The sequence below is a fragment of the Pimephales promelas genome, chromosome 7, assembly GCF_988280905.1.
Source record: "Pimephales promelas chromosome 7, fPimPro1.hap1.1, whole genome shotgun sequence".
NCBI lineage: Eukaryota > Metazoa > Chordata > Actinopteri > Cypriniformes > Leuciscidae > Pimephales > Pimephales promelas.
Window position 1 is genome coordinate 6,024,998 of NC_142775.1, and position 18,785 is coordinate 6,043,782.

Below are 18,785 nucleotides of genomic sequence, written 5' to 3' on the forward strand. Positions count from 1 at the left end.
TACCAAGGATACAGCAGAGGAATGTGGAGCGTTGATGTTCAAAGCTCATCTTTTGTGTTAATCACTGTTTATGTCCACGAGGAAAATTAAAACACTTACAAGTATAAGTGGAAATGATGCAAACTGTAAATCGTATACTAATGCAGTGATGTATTTGTCAGTAACTGCGAGTGTCACTGCACTGTGTCTGCCTCTCCCCTCGGGGCTGTTTGCTCTCGGTTGCTGACTGGACATCTGTATAATGAGACAAAGCTACAGTCCGTAATGTGCTTGTGTCTGGGACTGCAGAAAACAGAGAAACACCCATTTTCCTAGAGTTACATTTACACCTACGAACCACTGGCACACCACTCACACTCAACACTGTCTCCATCTTAGTCATGAAGGACTTGGCTTTCAGTCTTCTCTCATTCGTCTTCATAAATGTGAAATGTATGTTGAATAAATACCGCCAATGCACTGTGACTTTAAATGTTTTTTTTTTTTTGTAGCACTTTATTTTACAGTCCTCTTCCCAATGTACACTTATTATAGTAATTGCAATAACTGGGTAATAAATAGGTACTAAACCTAACCTTAACCCTTGTATTTACCTTATATTACCACACTGTAAAGCATACATGTGCACGACGTACTGTAAAATAAAGTGCAACCGTTTTTTTTTTTTTTGGCCAAATACTGTTTAAACAAAGATTCAGATGCAGCGGCCAAAAAAGTTCATTCTACTGCAATGTGCTCTGAACATGAGACAAAACTTTAAAATATTGATAAAAAAGAAAAATGCATTCTGACACTGTGGTATGATTCATTTTTAGGTCCACAGTAAGAAAACCTGCATGAACTGACTTCACATCCACTAAAAATCCTCAAATCAATATTTGACTAAGTTATTGCAAAAGTGAAGTTAGATATTATGAGGACAGAAATTTTAAAGCGAGGCTGCAGTTACAGTCCGTCTCCAGTAGAGGCCGCTGGAATTACACCCAGTCCTTTATTAAACACAATGAGTTTCGAACAACTTAACACTTGTTTAAACCCATCAAGAGAAGCACACAACTCACACAAACATGCGTTTTGTCACTGAAGTGCCAGAATTGTTACTTAGCGGAAGTATTTTCTGGTAGGAGAAGCATTTAACAGTAAACTATTCACGCTACACTCAGTTTCTAAAAAAAAAAAAAAACATTTCTTTAGACCATTCGATCTTTTCATCGTCTCTGAAAACAATGCATGTAACACATGGGACTGTGTGTGGAATGTGAAGTCCCAGTTATAGACATTAAAGCAATAATGATCAACATCTTATGATGATGGATAAATAAATACTGACTTACACATTCAAATATAGAAGCAAGAGAAAACACACTGAATCTCACTCAAAGGTAATACACACTCAAAATACACCACAACTGCAACTGCATTATCGTCTATGTGGGATGTGATGGCACTTAGCTAACTTCCAATACTGGGACCACCTGTTAAACTTCCTCATGAGAACACACTGGAAACACGTGAGGTTTCAGCATGCTCGCGTTCATAATACTGTCTCTGGTTCTTCGACACGGGCAGGCGGATGAAGAGAAGATCTGCTGCAGGTACAGGGTTTGGGACGGGGCTAGGCGCTGCGGAAGGTGGTCATGTCTTTGGGCTCTTTGCTGGGAACGCACCAGTCGTCGGCCTCGTGGATGGTTTTGTAATGTTTCCAGGCGGATTTGTTGTAAACGGGAAGCCTCTCGATGGACTCGGTGGACAAAGCCTTCAGGAATCCAAACACACGTTATTATAAAGGGAATTCAGGAGTGAAAGAGAAAATAAATCAAACACTCTTTTTTCAGAAAAAGCTAGTCATGCGGGTGAACCGAACAAAAACATGCCCAGTTCTTCAACTGTAATAATAATATGTATTATTATCATACGTGATCATTAAAATGTTTGGTTCGAATTATTAATTCTGAAAATCGTCACTTATGTTGACCAATATTTAAAAGAACTGTTTTCTATTTTGAAACGCGTTTTTATTTTTTCATTTCTATATATATTTTATTCCAGTCTTCAGTGTCACATTCAGTGCTTAAAAATTTGTAGTGCTGCTTAAAGGGATAGTTCACTTCGAAATTAATTTTTGATATGTTTTATCTTACCTCAAGGGCATCCAAGATGTAGGTGTCTTTGTTTCCGCAGTATTTTCAATTTTGATATTTTTAGGTCAAACCGTTCTTGTCTGTCAGTCATATAATGGAGGTCTATGGTCACCACCTCAAAGAGCATGCACAGAGAAGTCCAAATTAAACATGATTTAATGACTCGTAAATGTAAGTACACATTGATGGCCTAAGACACGAAACGAGCGGTTTGTGTGAGAAAACGAACAGTGTTTATATCGTTTTACCTCTTGTAACCACAGCCACGTCAAAGTGATCTGACGGCACGGGCGCTTCGGTCTGCGCAAGCGCCGGAAGTGATCTCTCGCGCGTCTACGTCACTCCTTGTTTACACAGAGATTTCAGAAGTGTTGCCCTTCACTGTGAAAATCTAAACATATTTAGATATACAGGAAATCACAATGGAAGACGATTTCGATATTTAGATCTTCACAGTGAAAGGTAAAACTTCCGAAAAAGTTTAAAAGGGGTAAAAACTTTTTCTCACACAAACCGCTCGTCTTAGGCCATCAATGTGTACTTTCATTCACAAATCATTAAATCATGTTTAATTTGGACTTCTCTGTGCATGCTCTTTGAGGTGGTGACCATAGACCTCCATTATATGACTGACAGACAAGAACGGTTTGACCTAAAAATATCAAAATTGAAACTACTGCGGAAACAAAGACACCTACATCTTGAGGTAAGCTAAAACATACCAAAAAATTAATTTCAAAGAGAACTATCCCTTTAAGAATTTTTTCAGAATTCTTTGATGAATGGAAATATTTTTTGTAACAATATGTCTTTACTGTCACTTTTGGTCAATTTAATGCATCCTTGCTGAATAATATATTCATTTCTTTAAAAAACAACAACTCAATTTTACCAACCACAAACTTTTGAATGGTAGAGAATATGTATTTTTATAATCTAAATAATAATCATTTTATGATGATTACTGTGTTTTATAATAAATGCAATATTTATTTCTAACTAATTTTTTTTTTATCTATTTTTTGAACCGTTTTGGATTGTGACGTGACAATTAAACATTTCGGAAGAGGCTTCCCATTGTTTCAAATTCTCAGTGTAACGTGTCAAAATATTTTTCTATTACATTCTCATTCCTGTAATACAATGTTTTTTAACCCCATATTACTGTGATGAGAGTTGTTTTTTGCATTACAGTAAAAAGAATGTTATATATCATAATTAACAAAAAATGCAAAGCATCTAAATTGACTTAATATAAAATTCTGTAATAATAATAATAATAATAATAATGAAAATAAGTATATGTCTTTGAGTGGATGAAATACAGTTTTTATTTCAGAGATACTCACTCTAATGTAAATGACGGCATCTGTGCCGAATCCCTCCATAGAGTAGAGCTTCAGGTCACCCTGGAAATATCTGGCGTAAAGTTTGGAGAGGGGCAGCCCGTAACCGAAGCCAGCCTGTGATCACAACACGACAAACTTTCACTCTTAATAAACATTTTGTGGGTGCTTCAACATCTCATTTAAGACTTTACAGGAAATATGCCATTCAAAACAATGCATTTGCCATTTTTACTAATCGAAAAGTTCTGAAATAACGAAGGCTCGAACGTCCCACATCCCCATCTGTCTGAGCTTGTACCTCATTCACTAAGCCACAGTTAACTTTCTCATCATCAAATATGAACCTGGGTTATATGTTCATATTTCAGTGGTGTCTCATACTGACCAGAGGAGTTGCTCGAGACGTGTCCATCTGAGGACGAGGAGCAGTGGAGTAGGTGTACGTGAACAACCTGTCAATCTTCCTCAGTGGAACTCCGCCTCCACGATCACTGACCTATGACAGAGCGAGATGAGAGTCTGTCATCATCAATCACATCAAACTTAGTTTTGATTGTATAATAGCCAATCATTGATCAAGGATTCTGACAATAAGAGTTGTGAAATATAAAAGAATATACAATGGAAGTCAATGGTGACCAAAACTAAAATATCGTTTATGTAACATGAATCCTAAATGATGACAGATTTGTGGGTGAACTATCACTTTAGTAGGTTTTTCTTAACATGGAAATGTCTATTTTGGTTGTTGTTTTTAATGAAATGATACTCTAAATAATATCAAAATAAATGTCATTCATTCATGAATGAAGTAAATGGCTCTTTTGAATGGCCACTGAATCATTTGTTCACCCTATTAGTTGAAAACATGGATTCACTCGGTGATGAAACACTGCTGTGTGTTGTTCGGCAGACGCACAACAGTCCTGGCAAAACTCGGACAATATTATGTCTAAAATATAACACAACAATAACTTCTTATTTATTGTACTGTTGTATAACTGAACTGGTGGACTAATCGTTGTAAAGAATTAACCATATCAACGCATTAATTAGACAGTCCTAATTGTAAAACATAATATTCAGCATCATTACTCCAGTCTTCAGTCACATGATCCTTCAGAAATCATTATGAAATGCTGATTTGATGCTCATTACTGATTATTATCAAATGTTAAAAACAGTTGTGCTGCTTTATATTTTTGTGAACACGGACATTTTGATCCACAGAAAGCTAAAAAAACGGCATTTATTTAAAATAAAAATTTATTGTAATATTTTAAAAAGCATTTTAGTCACTTTTGAACATTTTAATGCATACTTGCTGAATAAAAGTACTAAAAAAAATTTGGATGGTAATGTTAGGATAAAATATGTGAGGAATCTGGTAATTTCCTTGACTAATGAAGGGATTGATTCTAACTGGCTGTTCAGCTATAATTAAAGGATCAGTTCACCTCAGAATTAAAATTTGCTGATAATTAACTCTCCACACGTCATCCAAGATGTCCATGTCTGTCTTTCTTCAGTCGAAAACATTCCAGGATTTTCTCCATATAATGGACTTCAATGGGAACCAAATGGGAGTTTCAGTGCAGCTTCAAAGTCTCGACACGATCCCCTTTTTATATACTTTTTAACCACAAATGCTCACTCTGTGATGCGCCATGCATTACGAAATCTCATTGAAAGGTCACGCGTGTTCTGGTTAAAGGGATAGTTCACTTTGAAATACATTTTTGAGATGTTTTATCTTACCTCAAGGGCATCCAAGATGTAGGTGTCTTTGTTTCCACAGTATTTTCAATTTTGATATTTTTAGCTCAAACCGTTCTTGTCTGTCAGTCATATAATGGAGGTCTATGGTCACCACCTCAAAGAGCATGCGCAGAGAAGTCCAAATTAAACATGATTTAATGACTCGTAAATGTAAGTACACACTGATGGCCTAAGACACGAAACGAGCGGTTTGTGTGAAAAAACGAACAGTATTTATATCGTTTTTACCTCTTGTAACCACAGCCACGTCCAAGTGATCTGACGGCACGGGCAATTCGGTCTGCGCAAGCGCCGGAAGTGATCTCTCGCGCGTCTACGTCACTCCTTACTTACACAGAGATTTCAGAAGTGTTGCCCTTCACTGTGAAGATCTAAACATATTTAGATATACAGGAAATCACACTGGAAGACGACTTCGATATTTAGATCTTCACAATGAAAGGTAAAACTTCCGAAAAAGTTTAAAAACAATACAAATACTGTTTGTTTTCTCACAGAAACCGGTCGTTTCGTGTCTTAGGACATCAATGTGTACATTTATGAGTCATTAAATCATGTTTAATTTGGACTTCTCTGTGCTGCTCTTTGAGGTGGTGACCATAGACCTCCATTATATGACTGACAGACAACAACGGTTTTGAGCTAAAAATATCAAAATTGAAAATACTGTGGAAACAACGACACCTACATCTTGGATGCCCTTGAGGTAAGATAAAACATATCAAAAATTAATTTCAAAGTGAACTATCCCTTTAAATAACGTAGGGTGAATGCGAAAAAAACTCAAATTTTCTCCTGCAACTTCAAAATCATTCGACTTTGTTGTTTTAAGTCAAGTCAAATATATTTATATAGCGCATTTCTCAATACAGATTGTATCAAAGCTGCTTCACAGTATCAATCAAAACAACTTAACAGTGTTTGTTTATTACTGGAAAAAAAAATCCAAGTTTGATAGAGCCGATCAATGGTATGATGGGTCATTTAATTTGAATATCCCCAACTGTGCAAACCAAAGCCAACAGTGGTAACAGTTTACTTCTATTTATTTTTTTTAAATGCCGTTTGACTTAGTCTATGCATGTTCACTTTGTAAACACTAGGTCGGTACTTCCGCCTACGTCACGCTTGACCTTTCAACGTGATTGCGTAATGTGTGACGCATCGCAGAGCTAGAGCAAGACCAGCATTTGTGGTTAATATGTTTATTTTTAATGTATGATTGTTTCACTAGATAAGACTCTTATTTCTCGGCTGGGATCGTGTCGAGCTGCACTGAAACTGACATTTGGTTCCCATTGAAGTCCCTATATGGAGAAAATCCTGGAATGTTTTCCTCAAAAACATTCATTTCTTTTCGCCTGAAGAAAGAAAGACATGAACATCTTGGATGACGTGGAGGAGAGTAAATTATCAGGAAATTGTGTCATTCTGAAATTATCTAATCCTGTAATAAACTGAGGTGAGGGGTTACGGCAGATTTGAGCACAGTCCGTACCTTGACGGTCAAGTCTTCGTGTCCGAGGACGACCTGGATGTGCACCGGGGGATATTCCATGGCATCTTCATGAAGCTCAATGGTAGCGCGCATGGCATTCTGCAGGAGTCACACAACATATTAATAGCTCAGCACTGCTGCACATCTAAAGCCCGAAGCCATTCACACCACAGGCATACAGTAGTGCTGCACAACTGAACACACACACTTTATGAGTGAAAAAAGGTGAAAAATGATGTACAGCACCTTACAGAGCTCAAACACCATGTGGTACAGATGAGACGGCACATACACCACAACAATGGGTTTATCCGGCCCTTTAACTGCAGAGGAAACACATGAGAACCAGCAGTCACACTAACGACCATCCATGATGCATTTGCAGATCATCAATTCAGTCAAGTGACTCAAAGTGTGTGTAGAAGAAACTTAAGTTACCATTAAATTCCTCCAGTACTACCTCAGGTGAGTTCATATAATACCGGTCACACAGGTTTTGGGCATTTTCATACGCATCTAAAAAAAAAAAGTTGAATAGAAAAGTAGATTTGTACAAATACTGGAGAAATATGAGCGGTGCTTGTCAATGCAGTGTTTTGGGCATTTGCTAGGGAAATTTGATCAAATTTCACCTCAAAATAATACAAAATGAACTAGATTTTCTTAATGAAGTCTGCAGTGTATATATATCTCATGTAGTCGTGAACTATCCAGATTATGCCGTGGTGGTATCCTGTCAAAACTGGCAAGTTAAAGATCACATCTGTTTGATTGAAGGAGTCTAATTTAGGACTATTTTGGTGATATTATTTTTCATAACAAATTTCGATTTCGATTTCAGTGAAGTTTCTTATTAGTTGCTGTAAAAAATAGGGTTGGGTAGTATCGAGAATCGAGTATCGATTGGAACCGAGACTAACTTTTCGTTTTTCCCGGAATCGTTCAAAAGTTAAAATTTCGATTCCTAGTTTCGATATTCACAGTCCGCCGAGCGGAAGAAGAAACCGCTGAACAACACCAACGAAGAAGCGTCTACCGGAAGTGTTGGCATAACTACGCGAGTCGAACATGAGTAGCTTACGTCGGCGATCCAAAGTGTGGCTTCACTTTTCTAAAAATAACGAAATCTCGGCAAAATGCAAAATTTGTGACAAAAGGAGTATTTCCTTCAGAAAGGCCGTTGGTTAGCAAGGTTAGCTAAACTTTTTTGACCCTGCCTCTTAAAAGAATCGGAATCGAGAATCGTTAGGAACCGGAATCGAAACAAGGAATCGGAATTGGAATCAGAATCGTTCAAATTCAAACGATACCCAACCCTAGTAAAAAAATGATATTATCTAAATTAAAAAATATTAAGAGGGGGAGGGAGTCAATTGTTAATTTCCAACAAGATCCTTTTGTTTCATCTCTTCAACCAGTTTCCAGTTTCAAGTATTCATCCATCATGGTAGCATTTACTGTACTCATTACCCCACAAATAAAATATTTTAAGTATTGTTAAATGTTTATATGAAAGAAAAATCCCGGTCACCTCTGACCACATCAGTGACGAGACAGTTGGGGTCAATGCTGCCGATCTGTTTGGGATGAGCGGGATTGTCACGCACCTTTCCCCCAAACAGAAGAGCTGAAAACACACAGACATCATCATGTTATTGATATATTGACATAAAAGGGTGGCGATCAATGAATGAGATTCAGAAATGTGGGGCACTGATGGCTGTGAAACTCGTAAACATGCCAGTCGGTGCTGCTAATCCAAACTACACTACTACATTCCCGAAGCCCGTTCAACTGACTTCACATTTCTGCTGGCCATAATGGGCCCTATTATGAACTACAGCACTAGAAGAGTGTGTGTGTGTGTGTGTCTCACTGTGCTGGTTCAGGAGCATTCTGATTGAAATCCTGCTCATGTAGAAGCGGTCCAGGAAGTACTGCATGTTCTGGCTGGTAATTGGGTCGGTGCCGTAGGTCTCTTTGTACTCCACCACTCCTTGAGCCATGGTGGGAACTACATCATTGTGGCGGTTTCTGATCTTAATCACAGCCTCTGTAAAGCTAAAACAACAAAGGTGTGTGTTTATGTGTGTAAAAGTGAGTGTATTTGTTAGCACAAGCAGAGCTAAAAGGTAGAGGTCTTCACGGGTCCAAAACTTTTGTATAAAAAAGTCATTTCTAAATAAATGTATTGTGTGAAGGTCCCCCTTTGGGAATAAATAATGTTTATCCTCAAATATAAATGTGCTTTTACTTACAAATTCTTTAAAGTCCCCCTGTAGTCAACCATTTTATCCCTCAACCCCTTAAGTGTCACGGGCCCACCGGGGGGCCCAAATCCATTACATTTTTAAAACAGAATTATCCTATACTAAACCTAAACTAATCTTGACAAACTATATATCAATTGAAAGCTTATAATCTCTAGATTTTCAAAATATATTACAGAGGAGCCATAATTGATCAATTTGCAACAAGAATATTTTCCTTTATTTTGAAATTGTGATGAACATGAAAAATCATGAAAGAAGGGTAGAAACCTGTTTGTTTTCATGCCAAGAGTTCAAAAGAAAGCCTCCATTCAATTATTTTATAATTATAATTATTATTATTTCATATGGAAATGGAGGCGCCCTTATATGGGCAGTAATGGAGTCTGGTTGTGCCCTAGTGTAAAAGTTTGGTACTGCGCCCAAACAAAATCTCACTGAAAGCTAATTTTTTGAGATATCAACCTAAAATTTCAAACACAACTTATTCAGATTTTTGGCTTTGATTTTTTTTAAGCAGTTTTAGAGTCGCCAGATTTTGAAAATATATATTTTATATAAAATATGAATAATTAAATTTTTTATATTGTACATTTTCATAAACTCAAACTTCTATAACTTTTCTTCTGTTTCACATTCTTAATTTATTTCACTTCTACAAAAATCTGCCAAATGTCTTTTTTAAAACGAGACCATTTTTACGTCTATATTCCAAAGCATTCTTGAATTACAACCATTTAAGTTCGAAATGCGCATTTTCATCTATATTCAAAAAAGGGGGGGGGTGACACTTAAGGGTTAAAACTCATTTTTGAACACCAAAATTAAATGCTTGAATGTAAATAAATAAATAAATTCAATAGCTTGAATGTAACTCTACACCGTTGCCTCATTTAGTATGCAAATGAGCCCCGCCTCCACTCACTCAAACCGCTCGTTGATGATCACACGTTGATCTGATTGGTTACAAGGTAGTTTGTGACGTCAGAAACACCAGCGATTTCAAACCGTGTTTTTGAGACCGTCTTTGGTTCACTGCAGTTTTACTCTGCAATGGTGTCGACTTATGAATTCACACATGGTTTGTCTTAAAGCACATTAAAAACACCACATAGACACATAAACAACATTAAAAGCTGGATTTTCACCACAGGAGGACTTTAAAATATGCCAATCTTTTGTTTTTTTATTTTAAGCATTTAGCAATATTTTACGACTTAAAACAAATGCGTATCAATAATTCTATTATATTATTATCCTCACTTCTCTATAAATCCCTGCTTCTATGTAAATAATCAATCCCTTCTTGACATTGGTCCAACTGAAAAAGTCACCACTCATCTTTATTTTTGGGTCGGGTTGAACTCTGGCTTAACTTTATGCATTCGGTCTCTTTTTTTCAAAAAAAAAAAAAGTCCATTATTATGGGTTTGGGTGTGAAATGATTGGGGTCAGGTACAGATCTTAGGACCAGAGAAGACCTCCACTGCAGGGTATTTGATCAGATCTCTTACTCATGTGTGACTGCTTGATCATCCATACTCCTGTCTTTGAACTCAAGTATATCCTGGAAACTTTGCATGTACCTACAGAAATGCAACACAACCAAAGAAAATGTAGCTCAGATAGACAAACATATCCCAATTTTAGCACTGCACGCATGCATTCCCACTGACCAGCTCTGCACCAGGTGCACTGAAGGAGTCCTCAGCAGGTTATCAGGCAATAAATCGATTTCCTTCAAAATATTCGCCAGCCTGACAGGCAGCTCCTGCCTTAGAAACGTGAATGATGTTTTCTCACATGCGTTCTCTGAACCTGATGAGAAAAATGTGTACAGAAAGACTATGGGAACATCATCATCATTATTTGGTGATTTCACCATTTATTTGATAAAGTTGCGACTGAGTACAGGATTCCCAGAGTTATGAGCGCTTGGGGTCCATTAACTACACAAGGGGCCCAGAAAACCTCTGGTAAACACCGTGATATAAAACTATATAGATATGATAGTCAAACAATAACATATGTAAAATTACTGTAATACCATCATCACATGATACTTCCCCCAACTAACATCCTATTGTAATCTACTTAAAATTACAAAAATAGAACAGGGATTAGTTTAAATATTCAAACTTTTACTACTCAAACTTAAACTACTCCACTTCAGGATTGGATCACGTTAGATACTGTTCTATTAACATATTTAATTGTATCCACCTGAGTCCAGACTTACCAAAATCTATGAACTGTTTCATAGAGAGAGGAGAAGGCGAGAATCTGGAGTAAAAGTCGATTTGCTTGGACATAGATGCAGTCTTCATCAAGGTCCTGAAGATTCTCATTTTGAAGTCTTTTGTTGTTAGCTTCAGTTCTTCAGAAAATGTAGAAAAACATGTCCTGTTGGCTTTCTGAACTCATATTTTCTTGTCCAAAGACTGTGTAGTTGTTTCTCGTGGAGTAAAGTTGAATGTCAGTCATGTTCGCACATGCATCGTTAGTTCACTAGTGATCCTGGTTTATCCAGGGCTGTCTGGAAAATGCAGTTCCACTCTGTAGAAAACACAGTCCTGTATTATTCGGTAATGGCATTGCACACGTTATAGCCTATAATGATATGGCCCTACACATGTAGGTAATCCCGGAGTAACGTTAATGCTTGACGTGTGTTAAGACAGATAAGCACACCAGCACAGTGTGTGTGTGTGTGTGTGTGTGTGTGTGTGTGTTTGTGTTTGTGTGTGAGAGAGAGATTGAGCTCATATACGCAGGAGCATCAGCGCACACTGGGCCTCTGACCGCATTAATAGCCCAAGACACATGCTAAACAACACCGGCTGAACTCCGAGGACAACAAACCCTGAAAAAAGCCGTAATCTCTGACCTGTTTTCTTGATTGTCTATTTGTTTTGCCAGGTTGCTGTAAACACGTTGACATAGATGTTTCGTTTACGCATAGAGCGTCCACTCTGTTTACTTCCGCATTGTGGAAGTCGCCGTATCACGTCACGTGACTGTCTGCGTCGTTCCGTTATTATCACACGTACATCTGCAAAATCAAATGTCATTTCATCTGGAGAGCATCTGCTAACATCTGATAGATGTCTTTTAGATGTCAGTTTTAGATACATTTTAAATCATAAACATCTTAAAGTGTAAACCCTAAACCAACTTTTTTTTAGTTAATTATAATAATAATAATAATAATACATGATTTATTTTGTATAGCGCCTTTAAAAGTTGCTTTCTCAAAGCGCTTTACAGACAAACATAGCAACAGAAAAGAAAATCTATAGAGAAGCTATAAAGAAAAGCACTTTAAACAAAAAAAAATAAGCAAGTAAAATAAATAATCAGTTGGTAAGGCCTATATGTTTCTTAGACCTAACTCTCCACTCATTTTCCTTTGTTCTTGGCAATTCTTCATTTGCCCCTTCACGTCTAGCAGGTTCAAAATTATACTGCTGCGGGCCATCATGCATGTTGGCTCCTCTTGCCAACTCTTCCTCATCCCAGTCAGTCGCCATAGTTCTAACACTAGGCTGAGGCGCCTTTCCTCCGCTTCTGCCCAACGTGATGTCATCACCGGATTGCGTAAAAAAAACCCCGTCACTACCAGAAATGTGTAAAACTGGTTTTAAGACCATGTTTGAGACATTTTAAAAATGATATACATATCTTGAGTTATGTACCCATTAATCAACAGTGGTGGTTAACCTGCAACATGGCCTTTAATATATTAAAATATAGTGCAAATGCTTGAAGTTGCTTCAAAATAATACATTTAATACATTTAAATCTATATCTTTTCTCTTAGGGATATTGAAGACACTCGTAATGAACACAAATAACGTGCACTTTAATATCACAAATCATATGATTAGTCCCTACACAGGCATTTACTTAAAGTATGCTAAGTATTAAAAGAAGTGTTGTTTTTAGTGAAGGGGACTAAATATAAAGTGGTCCCTATATTTTAGGAAAAGCAAAATATGTGCATTTGGTGTTTATTTTTACTTTAAGGTAAAGAGAAAAGACATTTTGAAAAGAAACATCCAAAGAAAAAAATAACACCAAAAATTAGAATAATTCATAAATATGTTTTATTAACACACTGTATGATTTTGCTTAATGCTGTCATAAAATTGATGAAAAAAATACATACAAAGCATATTAAATTTAATTTTTGAAATTTTGAATCTAAAATAAAGTGTTATCAGTTCAGTTTGTGCGTGTTGAAACCAGCCATGGTTTTCCACTGGTATATCCATGCAGAAATCTGTCTAGTGTTATAAACAGCTTCCTCTGCAGTTTTTAAGTGCTGTGTGTATCAGTTTGTTTGAAGTATTTTATCTATTTTTTTTTTTTTTGGAGAACTAACATCAAGTGATTTTTAAATCTTATGTGACTAAAATATGTGACTGTATTCGTCAGGTGTTTCATATTGATAAGATTTGATAAGAAATGAACTACGTCTTCAAACGACCTGAAGACAGTTACAGGAGAGAGCAGAGCCAAACACTTGCAGAATCTCATGACAAGATCAAACTGTTGCTTCAAGATGTTTTTAACTTCTCTAGTCCATGCAACTTCATGAGGCACTTGTGAAAATAACACTATCAGATCTTGTGGACGTGGAGCTCAATCTGGTGAAGCTCAGATGATGTGAAGTAATCAGTAAAACACATCAAAACTGTTCAAGATGATTTGACTGATTGTAGAGTTTCTCATGAATTTACTACAGAGCAGCTTCATATCAGCGCGTCTGTCATTTAATTACTGTTTTGTAGAGTTTGTCTTCATATTTGTGGACTGAAACTGTTGAAGATGTTTCACCCTGTTTTGTTCTGTTTGTGTTTCTGGCGTCTGGTTGGTGAGTTTCAATGTTTTTATGACTTTAGTTGTTTCTGTTCTGGTACCATGTAATGAATTACTGGTTCATTTCTTCAGAGAGGATCAACATTCACTGTTATTCTCATCTAGGAATAATTGATCTGTGATTTTACTATGAGTTCAAGTTTGAATTCAGCTCTAAACTCACTTATGTATTAAGTAAATAATTTAAATATAAAGCCCAGATGCTCAACAGCATTAGTTTTGGTGTGAGATTAAACATTAAAGTAAAAGTGTATTTTTTTAGTTTGGCCTATTGTTCCATATAAATCTATTTCTCTTTTCATTCATCATTTCATCTGCAGAATATCCCAGGTGAAAATAAAGTTTACTTGAGTGCACTAAAAAAACACTTAAATCCATAAAGTACATTCTTACTTTTTGTGCTAAAAAAAAAACCCTGTAAAAATTATACACTATAAATACACTAATTAAAATAATATTTTTACTTAAGTAGTATTTTTAGTGCATAGAAATAAGATGTAGTATTTGAAAAATACACAGAAGAGTTTTATTAATGTATTTATTACAAGTACATTTTTAAAGCGTTAAAAATAGTTCATTGTTAGTGTACTTTTAGATAGCTATCATAAGTTTAAATTAAAATGATTTTACTTAAAATATATTCAAAATGTAATAGTCAAAAATTACATTTTCCAAAATGTGCTCAGAAAATGCTACTGATAACAGTAATAGTGTACTGACTACTTTTAAAATACTTTTAACACATAGGCTATTTAATTATGTTTAAAACAGTCCTGTTGACATAGTTAAAATGTATTTGAAAGAAATTATTTACTATATATTATGAATTGTATATATTATATTTTAAATAATATATTTATTTTAATAAGTGTATTTAAAATGCATTAAAGATGGTTTCAATTGTACTAAACAGGTAAAATAAAAACATTTAAGCTGAAATAGTATGTTAAAAGCATATTTTAGTTAATCTTCAGTGTGTTTAAGTTAAGTAAATTAAAGTTTATCTTAAGAAGTACTAAAGAAAATTAGTGTGCGAAAATGGAGCACTTTAAGTACATTATGGATGTGTACTTTAATAAAATGTATAGTGCACTTTTTTAACCTAGGAATTCATTTAAAGTATAATTTGTATATATTTATTGCATATGAATATATTTTACATAATTTATTATTGCATTTAAAATGTATTAAAGTTGGTTTCAGTTTTACTAAAAGTGGTAACAAAATACATGTTTTGAAGTTGAAATAGTATATTTAAATTACACTTTAGTTCATCTTCAGTGTGTCTCAAAATAGCACAGTTGAGTACACTAAGATGATCTTAAGTTTACCTTAAGCAGTACTAAAGATAAGCTTTAATATATTAAGGACAAAGTGAGTGCGCGAAAATAGAGCACTCTACATTATGAAAGTGTAATAAGTGCACTTAAAATGTGTATTAGTGAACTTTTTTTCACCCGGGATTATTAATTTCTCATTTAAATGAATAAAAGTATTTTAGTGAAGCTTCATGAAACCAATTCAAAGCTGTGAAATATCTGTTCTTCAGGTGTGTTTGGTTCTTCAGCATATGAAAAATATGAAGAATATGAAGGATATGAAATATTGCCAGCGCCAACGCCAGCGCCAGTGCCAGTGTTAGTGTCAGTGTCAGTGATAGAGGGAGATTCAGTCTCTCTAAACTCTGATCTTACTGAAATAAAGGATGATGATGTGATTCAGTGGAGGTTTGGAAACACTGTAATAGCTGACATCAATAAACGGGCCGACAGAAACACTGTACATGATGATGTTCTTGATGGGAGATTCAGAGACCGACTGAAGCTGGACAATCAAACTGGATCTCTGACCATCACACACACCACAACTGAACATGATGGAGATTATCAACTAAAGATCAACCGTAAGATCAAGATATTCAGTCTCTTTGTCATTGGTGAGTTAAATTTCAGGGTTTTTTTGTATATTTTAATCAACACAAAGATACAATAATTCAAACACCATTTTGCTTTTGGTGTTTAATGATGATATTCATTTACATTTTAAATTTCAAACTCTTTCTTTTAATCCATCAAGTGACCGTCTTAATCTGTGGCCAACCCTCTCTCTCTCTCTCCCTCTGTGTGTGTGTGTGTGTGTGGTGATTCAGTCCTGGTGTCAGTGATGGAGGGAGATTCAGCAACTCTAAACTCGAATCTTACTGAAATGAAGGATGATGATGTGATTCAATGGAAGTTTGGAAATAAAAAAACTCTGATAGCGGAAATTAATAAACGGGCCAACAGCATCACTCTATATGATGTTCTTGATGGGAGATTCGGAGACAGACTGAAGCTGGACACACAAACTGGATCTCTGACCATCACACACACCACAACTGAACAGACTGGACGTTTTCACCAACAGATCAACAGTGTGATCAAGACTTTCTGTCTCGCTGTCATTGGTGAGTTCAAAAACGTTTACCCCTGTTTTTTTTAATGACAAAATTCAAATTAATTCATATACCATTTTGTTTTTGTTATTTTATATCATTTATTTTTAATTTTGAACTATTCAATTTAGTAACCCTTCTAAAGTTATTTAACAGTATTCATCTGTTTCTGTTTGTTCTCTGTGTGTTTGACAGTTGACGTGGAGTTAGTGTCAGTGATGGCGGGAGATTCAATCTCCCTAAACTCGAATCTTACTGAAATGAAGGGTTATGATGTGATTCAGTGGAGGTTTGGATTGGGAAACACTGTGCTAGTTGACGTCAATAAATGGTTTGACAGAATCACTGTATGTGATGATGTTCTTGATGGGAGATTCAGAGACCGACTGAAGCTGGACAATCAAACTGGATCTCTGACCATCACACACACCACAACTGAACATGATGGAGATTATCAACTACTGATGTATGCAGAAGGGAGATTTTTCACATCAAAAATATTCAGAGTTTCTGTCTATGGTGAGTAGAGTTCATTTGTCCTGTCTATCAGATGTTCTTATTTTATTAAGTATTTACATATTGAATTGTTGAATCATTTTATAGTTTGAGATGACAGACTGTTATAAAAACTCACTTACACAGAACCATACGGAGGCGTATTGCATTCACTTGAAGAAAAAAAATCTACTCTGTTTTTCTGAATTAACGAGTTAATTTTTCATGAGAAAAAAAATTGCTCTGTTTTTCTGAATTAACGGGTTAATTTTTCATGAGAAAAATTTTTTTGCTCTGTTTTTCTGAATTAATGAGTTAATTTAGAAAAACAGCAAAAATAAATTTCCTCATGAAAAATTAACTCATTAATTCAGAAAAACAGAGCAAAAACTTTTTTTCTCATGAAAAATTAACTCATTAATTCAGAAAAACAGAGCAACATTTTTTTTCTCATGAAAAATTAACTCGTTAATTCAGAAAAACAGAGCAAATTTTTTTTTCTCATGAAAAATTAACTCGTTAATTCAGAAAAACAGAGCAAATTTTTTTTTCTCATGAAAAATTAACTCGTTAATTCAGAAAAACAGAGTAGATTTTTTTTCTTCAAGTGAATGCAATACGCCTCCGTAGAACCAAGTAAAAGATTGTTGATTAGATTTCTGTTTATTCAGACATACTAGTTGATGTTAGTGTTTATTGACTCAATGTGTTTATTCCTCAGACCACTGGTGTGGTCCTATTGAAGCTGTGATCAGATTGGTTCTCTCTGCTCTGGTGGGCGTGGCTACTGTCATCATTCTGGTTTATCACATCAGATCCAGAAGAGCTGGACAAGATTAAGCACATATTCCCGCATCAGGTACAGGATTCATTAAGTCATGATTTAGCAAATATCTGTGAGATTTATTACATTTATTGATTTATATGTTCATCTTTTTCAGGTATTGAAACCTAAAGCAGAAAACTGAACTTTGAAGGTTTTTCAAGTGTGTTTTTTGTTTCTCTAGTGTTATTGTCATAAATAATATTGATGATTATTTCAGCTTCTGTATACTTTGTGTCAGATTTTTAAAATAAATTTTGTGTAAGGCTTTGTTTATATTTCTTTCTGATACAAAAAAAATGAAGAAAGAGACTCACAGATCTCACTTTACTGTAACTGCTATATATTTCTTAGATGTATTTGCTTGCCTTTATCAATAAAGTTATATATCATTGTATGCAAACTATTTGTATATTTTAAATATAAAAGCGGTATACTTTTTTCCACAGGTGCTTCCTCTTATATATTTAATATATATATATATATATATATATATATATATATATATATAAGGCTTTTTAATATTAGACTACCAATTAGTTTGTTTTTGATTTAAACAACATATACAGTTAAAACATAATTTTATTCGTTTTTAAATTGTTAACCAGGGGCGTTTCTAGGTTTTAATAAAATCAGGGGCTGAACCCAAAACATCAGGGGCTGGGATGGGTAATAAGATAACACGATTCGATACAGAGAGAGAATAATGTATATTGCAGGCCTATATGCACGGGGCATCCCTGCCACTGTAACCACACCAGCCCACATTACCACACAGTCAAGCACATGCAAAATTGAGGTAGTTAGGGGGTTTTTGGGGGGTCATACTACCCCAAGACCTACATGTGTGCATTTTAAAGGGGTCATGAACTGGCTTTTTTAATTATATTATATTGTTGTCTGAGGTCAACTTATGACGTTCGCTTGGTTTTTGCATTCAAAAACATCCAAATGAATAAGTAATAGGCTATATTGTGTCCAAGTTTTTAGCCTACCTGAAAAACGCTGGATTTTTATGGGCGTCTCGCACTGAAGACTTGGAAGTAAACGCCCACTGCTGTGAGTGGAGAACAGTTTTGCATATTATAATGAGTCCCGTCGATGCACTTGGGGAT

The 18,785-nt window shown here is 35.4% G+C and overlaps 2 protein-coding genes across 2 annotated transcripts; one reads left to right on the top strand and one right to left on the bottom strand.

Annotated features, from left to right (window-relative positions):
• Positions 1 to 972: 972 nt before the first annotated feature.
• On the bottom strand, positions 973 to 12,069 carry pdk1 (pyruvate dehydrogenase kinase, isozyme 1). The gene is made up of 12 exons (XM_039647320.2): positions 11,925 to 12,069; positions 11,277 to 11,593; positions 10,714 to 10,855; positions 10,552 to 10,623; positions 8,644 to 8,828; positions 8,299 to 8,394; positions 7,206 to 7,283; positions 7,014 to 7,090; positions 6,768 to 6,866; positions 3,876 to 3,986; positions 3,491 to 3,604; positions 973 to 1,756 (listed from the first exon to the last, which is right to left on the bottom strand). The coding sequence occupies exons 2-12, from the start codon at positions 11,383 to 11,385 to the stop codon at positions 1,616 to 1,618; spliced, it is 1,224 nt and encodes a 407-aa protein (XP_039503254.2). The 5' UTR covers positions 11,386 to 11,593; positions 11,925 to 12,069; the 3' UTR covers positions 973 to 1,615.
• Positions 12,070 to 13,701: 1,632 nt separating this feature from the next.
• Positions 13,702 to 18,013, top strand: LOC120459851 (uncharacterized). Its single transcript, XM_039647329.2, has 6 exons — positions 13,702 to 13,913; positions 15,468 to 15,854; positions 16,068 to 16,364; positions 16,548 to 16,871; positions 17,569 to 17,706; positions 17,789 to 18,013. Exons 1-5 carry the CDS (start codon positions 13,868 to 13,870, stop codon positions 17,685 to 17,687), a joined length of 1,173 nt encoding a protein of 390 aa, XP_039503263.2. The 5' UTR covers positions 13,702 to 13,867; the 3' UTR covers positions 17,688 to 17,706; positions 17,789 to 18,013.
• The last annotated feature ends 772 nt before the right edge of the window (positions 18,014 to 18,785 follow it).

Coding starts and splice junctions, on each gene's coding strand:
- LOC120459851 (XM_039647329.2), top strand. CDS start 13,868: ATGTTTCACCCTGTTTTGTTCTGTTTGTGTTTCTGGCGTCTGGTTG. Junction 13,914..15,467: donor GTGTTTCTGGCGTCTGGTTG/GTGAGTTTCAAT, acceptor TCTGTTCTTCAG/GTGTGTTTGGTTCTTCAGCA. Junction 15,855..16,067: donor ATTCAGTCTCTTTGTCATTG/GTGAGTTAAATT, acceptor GTGGTGATTCAG/TCCTGGTGTCAGTGATGGAG.
- pdk1 (XM_039647320.2), bottom strand. CDS start 11,385: ATGAGAATCTTCAGGACCTTGATGAAGACTGCATCTATGTCCAAGCAA. Junction 7,284..8,298: donor CGTCACTGATGTGGTCAGAG/GTGACCGGGATT, acceptor TTTTTTTTTTAG/ATGCGTATGAAAATGCCCAA. Junction 7,091..7,205: donor AGTACTGGAGGAATTTAATG/GTAACTTAAGTT, acceptor TTTCCTCTGCAG/TTAAAGGGCCGGATAAACCC.